This window comes from Stegodyphus dumicola, chromosome 9, assembly GCF_044657685.1.
Source record: "Stegodyphus dumicola isolate Sdum_Otavi_A_Nest chromosome 9, ASM4465768v1".
Taxonomy (NCBI): Eukaryota; Metazoa; Arthropoda; class Arachnida; order Araneae; family Eresidae; genus Stegodyphus; species Stegodyphus dumicola.
The window spans coordinates 184739832-184745923 of record NC_140776.1 but is presented as its reverse complement, the minus strand read 5'-3'; the positions used below and the strand labels follow the sequence as shown (position 1 = coordinate 184745923).

General features: G+C 34.5%; 1 protein-coding gene across 1 annotated transcript; it reads left to right on the top strand.

The window, feature by feature from the left end:
- The first annotated feature begins 3052 nt into the window (after positions 1-3052).
- Positions 3053-5469, top strand: LOC146995576 (uncharacterized). The gene is made up of 2 exons (XM_085823146.1): positions 3053-3873; positions 4129-5469. The coding sequence occupies exons 1-2, from the start codon at positions 3053-3055 to the stop codon at positions 4850-4852; spliced, it is 1545 nt and encodes a 514-aa protein (XP_085679272.1). The 3' UTR covers positions 4853-5469.
- The last annotated feature ends 623 nt before the right edge of the window (positions 5470-6092 follow it).

The window sequence follows — 6092 nt, the reverse complement described above, 5'->3', positions numbered from 1 at the left end:
TTGACGAGGTGTCTTTCTGCCACAGTACGGTTACTGGATAAGACGGATTTATCTAAAATAAAGGGTAAGGTTACTTCATATCTCCCGGAGCTATCTCGTTTTACACTTTTTAAGAAATGTTTTCGGGTTTCTTCTTCCAAGGCACTTTTCGTTTTGTTTTCCTGACTTGAAATCCCCAAAGTGTCTAAACGCCAAAGATTGGACAAATTTGTATCGGAAACATGTAAGGATAAAGAAAGAACGGAAAGGGAACTCGACGTATTCGCATTCTCTTTAATCTTGCCCATTAAAGTCCAGCCTAACTTGGTCTCAAAGGCTACGTAATCCCCCGCAAAATGTTCAATTCTTTCAGTGAACAATTGTGCTGCGGTGTCCGCTCCTAACAACATATGAATCTCTTCCGGATTTTCTTGAAACAGACAGAGATTTCCATTCACATGATTGTCGTTGATAAGGATTCCCCTTTTTTCCATTACTTTAATTAATTTTTCGTCTTTGATCTTAGGTAGTGACGAACAAATTTTCCTCTGGTCTAGTGCTTCGATTTTACACCTGTACTTTCCATCCAAACTTGTTAAATCTATTTGATAACGATTATGATCTTCCGAAACTTCTACACCCCCAAATAACCCATGTTTAATTCTTTCAGTTCCTATCTTTTCTAATTTCAACGTTTTAGCAGCATATTGACTTATGTACGTGTTCTGACTTCCGGTGTCTATTAGCAATCTTAAATAACCCTTTAAGGTTTTCCCAGCTACCCCTACGACCAAAGTTTGTAAATAAACTTCAGAACGGTTGCTTTGATTCGAAAGTACTTTATTCTCAACTTCCTGGACAGTTTTGATCGTTCCCTTTTTATTCTCGGAATTAATTCTGTTGCACATAATCGTAGAATGCTTAGAGTGACAATGGGTGCAAAAAATGTTAGAATCACAAAATTTGCTGATATGACCCTTATTTTGTAAACACCTAAAACAAGTGCCATTTTTGCGTAGTATTTCAACCTTTTCGTCATTCGTTAGTTTCTGGGCAATAGGACATTTATGGCTTGAATGGGAAAAATCTCCGCAAAAAACGCATGCCTTAATCAATTTTTCTTTAATACCCGTGGACACTAAATCAGAAGCAGAAGAAGCTTTCGTTTCTAATTTATTGCTCTTTCCATCGCTGAAATGACGAGTGTTTATTTTCTGGACTGCATACGCAGACTGACGGCGCCCACTATTCGCTGTCGAATGCTCTGAATTCTTATTTATGACTTCCGCCCTTTCGCGTGAATTTAAACATTGAGCTATAATCAAGCACAGGCTTTTAATATTACAATACGCACTTCCATTACTCATTCTGTTAATCTCAAGCAAAATATCTTGGGGAAGTGATTTCAGAATTATTGGACATAACACACTTGATAACTTCTCGAGAGACTGACCCAAATTTTCTAAACATCTTAATTCGATAGAAATATTATCATAAAATTTTCTAAAGGCGCGAACATCATTCGAGATTTTCAACGGTTTAGTGTTCAAAATGTTATTTATGTGAGTGTAAATGAGCACATCTGTTTTCGCAAATCTTTCTTTTAGAAGATCAATTGCGGAATCGTAATTAGCAACAGTAATCGGTAATCCTTCGACTGTATTTAAAGCAGAACCACCTAAATGAGCTTTCAAATAATTAAATTTGTCTATTTTATCTAATGAATCATTTTTATGAATGGCAGACTCGAAACTGTTCCAAAAGATTAGCCAGTTGTTTATATCTCCGTAGAATTTCGTTAAAGTTAACTTAGGTAATTTAATTCGAACAGACTCGTTATGTTTTGGTTCGCTTTGACTATCAGTACTGAGCTGGTTATTTACTACCATTTCAGTAGATTTGCGTTTTAATTCGTCGATTCTTTTGGAGGTACGGAAACTGCATTTAACGACCTTTTGGCGATATTCTTCAGATTTTTGGAATTCAGCATCAAATTCTTCGACTTTAAAAAGAGGTTCTAATTCTGTATCGACACTTTTAAGCGATTCGAAATTATTCTTTAATATTTCTAAATTTTCTTCCAAATCATGAATTTTCGGATCAATTTCCGAAAGCTGCGATTCCAAATCTTTAAGCGATTTCGTTACTGATGTTCGGAGAGCTGCGCGCTTCTTTTTTAATTTATTTAATATCTCTTCAGACATGTTCTTAACAGTTCAAAAATTCAAAATGTAATCAATAATTGTATTCTTAATCTTTATTGTCTAATTTAAATTCTTATTCTTAGCTCGGGCGTCCCGGCAGGGATGCCAAAATTTTGTTGTATCTCTCAATAGAATTCTAAAAGGTAAAAAGAAATCTCTTACCTTTTCTTTCACCCGGGAGCCGAGCTTGTTCCATTCTAATTCTTATTCGATGAAATATCTAAATAATTCCAAGCTTTTGCATAAAAACTGACACTTCTGTATAAATAAAGATATTATATTTAGATACAGTTATATACAATTATTAGATTACATGAAATTACGCGCTCTCCAGCTAACAGTCAATCGAGTTCGGATTCAGAGTTCTAACTACGTTCTTCCGTAGGATTATTCTCGAGTTTAGATGTAATGGTGCTGATAGTTCAGAGTTTAGATGTGGAGGCGCTGATAGTTCGGAGTTTAGATGTAACAGTAACAAATCATGTTCAAGAGGTCATATTTAAAACAGCACATGCATATCCGTACTGAACAAAAACCTCGTATGTATGAAATTTGTATGATGTCATTTAGTCAGAAAAGCACTTGCATATGATAAAGATGCATATGCTAATTCACATTGGAGAGAAAGCTCTTAGATGTGAGGTATGTAGACATTTAGTTAAAAGACTAATTCAGACAATCATCTGCTTATTCTAACAGGAGAAGAATCTCATGTAGGTGAAGTATGTAAGAAGTGCTTTAGACAGAAGTCTCATCTAAGCAGCCGTATACTTATTCACACAGGAGAATAACCTAACCTCATGTGTGTGAGGTATGTAAGAAAGGTATGTAAGAAATCATTTAAACAAAAGGGTGAATTAAACAGGCATATGCTTAGTCACACGGGACAGAAACCTCATGTGTGTGAAGTATGTAAAAAGTCCTTTAGTCAGAAGTCATATTTAAGCAGCCATATGCTTATTCACACAGGAGAGAAACCTCGTATGTGTAAAGTATGTAAGAAGTCATTTAAACAAAAGGATCAATTAAGCGAGCATATGCTTAGTCACACAGGAGAGAAACCTCATGTGTGTGAAGTATGTAAGAAGTCATTTAAACGAAAGAATGATTTAAACAGGCATATGCTTAGTCACACAGGAGAGAAACCTCATGTGTGTGAAGTATGTATGAAGTCATTTAGTCAGAAGTCTACTTTAAACACCCATATGCTTATTCACACAGGAGAGAAATCTCATGTATGTGAAGTATGTATGAAGTCCTTTAGTCAAAAGTCTACTTTAAACACCCATATGCTTATTCACACAGAAGAGAAACCTCATGTGTGTGAAGTATGTAAGAAATCATTTAGTGTGAAAAGTAAATTAAACAGGCATATGCTTATTCACACAGGAGAGAAACCTCATGTATGTGAAGTATGTAATGAGTCCTTTAGTCAGAAGTTTCATTTAAGCAGCCATATACTTATTCACTCAGGAAAGAAACCTCGTGTGTGTAAAGTATGTAAGAAGTCATTTAAACAAAAGGATCAATTAAACGAGCATATGCTTAGTCACACAGGAGAGAAACCTCATGTGTGTGAAGTATGTAAGAAGTCATTTAAACGAAAGAATGATTTAAACAGGCATATGCTTAGTCACACAGGAGAGAAACCTCATGTGTGTGAAGTATGTATGAAGTCATTTAGTCAGAAGTCTACTTTAAACACCCATATGCGTATTCACACAGGAGAGAAATCTCATGTGTGTGAAGTATGTAAGAAATCATTTAGTCAGAAGTCTACTTTAAACACCCATATGCGTATTCACACAGGAGAGAAATCTCATGTGTGTGAAGTATGTAAGAAATCATTTAGTGTGAAAAATAAATTAAACAGGCATATGCTTATTCACACAGGAAAGAAACCTCATGTGTGTGAGGTATGTAAGAAATCATTTAAACAAAAGAGTGAATTAAACAAGCATATGCTTAGTCACACGGGAGAGAAACCTCATGTGTGTGAAGTATGCACGAAATCATTTAAACAAAAGGGTGATTTAAAGAAGCATATGCTTAGTCACACAGGAGAGAAACCTCATGTGTGTGAAGTATGTAAGAAGTCCTTTAGTCAGAAATCTTATTTAAGCAGCCATACGCTTATTCACACAGGAGAGAAACCTCATATGTGTGAAGTATGTAAGAAGTCATTTAAACGAAAGCATCAATTAAACGAGCATATGCTTAGTCACACGGGAGAGAAACCTCATGTGTGTGAAGTATGTAAGAAGTCATTTAGTCTGAAAAGTAATTTAAACAGGCATATGCTTATTCACACAGGAGAGAAACCTCATGCATGTGAAGTATGTAAGAAGTCCTTTAGTCAGAATTCTTATTTAAGCAGCCATATGCTTATTCACACAGGAGAGAAACCTCATGTGTGTGAAGTATGTAAAAAGTCATTTAGTCGGAAGTGTAATTTAAACACTCATGCACGTATTCACACAGGCAATAAACCTAATGTGTGTGAAGTATGCACGAAGTCATTTAAACAAAAGGGTGATTTAAAGAAGCATCTGCTTAGTCACATAGGAGAGAAACCTCATGTGTGTGAAGTATGTATGAAGTCATTTAATCGGAAGAGTAGTTTAAACACTCATATACGTATTCACTCAGGAGAGAAGACTTTTATATAAAGTATGGATAAGTTCATTTTTAATAAAGGATTATTAAGATATGCATATTGACAGAAGAGGGAAATCTGTCATGCATAGAATTCATTTGGACAGCAAAATAATTCGAAAAAATATGCCTTGATCTAAGCACAAGAGAAGCCTTCTGTCTTTTGAGGAGATGTTAAATTAGTATCAACATTTTATTTATTAATGTAGTAAAGATTTGTGTACACAGCGAAGAAATCTCATTTTTTGCGGTCAAGTCAGTTTTAATCACAACAGTTGTCAGTATTAATTGATGGGAAAATTCTTGGTAATAAAAGAGCCATTTAGTGGCAGAGTTTTAGATTTAAAAGTAAACTGGGTGCTGCTGATGCTGTAGAGAAGTTTTTGAATTGTCATTTGATATAAATAAATCATAATCTAATTATTTTTTTAAAAAGCAAAATACTAGGTTTATGCAAGTTTTATCTCAATTGCATTTTTAACTAATGCTGACTTGAAGCTATATTTGCTTATCTATCCTACCTTAAAGACTCTAAAACCGCTTATACCGACCTTGATTGAAAAAGCTGGGATTGTTGTTTTGTTCAGGATCTGCCATGATGTGTTTTGTGTTTTTTCCACCTTTTTGGAAATTTGAATTTTGGTATCACTTTTCACAGATTTTTGTATCACTCATATTCAGTATTACATCTGTTACCTAGCAAAATGCACTGTGGTGATGTTATGATTGTTACCAATTTGACATACTTCTGAGATGCAATTCTGGAGCAGGGCGAAACGCTTCATCTCATATGTGTATTGTAACTTGTATCTTTGTGCTAAAGACATTTCAGAGTTTATCAATCAAAGCTATTGAATTAATGATAGAGATGCCTTTCTTTTCCTGTAATGAAATAATATATTAGGTGATTTCTTTATTGTGTTAAAATACTAAAGACCTGCAGTCAAACTAGACAATTCCATTTTTTTACATATTTTTTATCTAATTAAATCTATTATCAGGAAATATTCTCAGTATGACTATCCAGCTGCAATATCAAATATCTCGAGTCTATAACATCCAAAAAGCAGTATATGCTTATCACATTATACTGATAAAGGGAAATGAGGTCTTGTAAGATAAAACTCTTTCAAATCCTGGACATACTAAGTAGAGCAGTGCCATGTGTGTAAAGTACCTAAGAAGACATTTGAAAAAATGAATCAGTATTGTGATATTTATATGCAGGTAAGGAACTCAAATATAGCACACTGA

Excerpts from the sequence above, each read along its gene's own strand:
- LOC146995576 (XM_085823146.1), top strand. The coding sequence starts at position 3,053 with ATGCTTAGTCACACGGGACAGAAACCTCATGTGTGTGAAGTATGTAAA. Across the intron at positions 3,874-4,128 it reads ATGAAGTCATTTAGTCAGAA|TGAATTAAACAAGCATATGC; the intron begins GTCTACTTTAAA and ends TAAACAAAAGAG.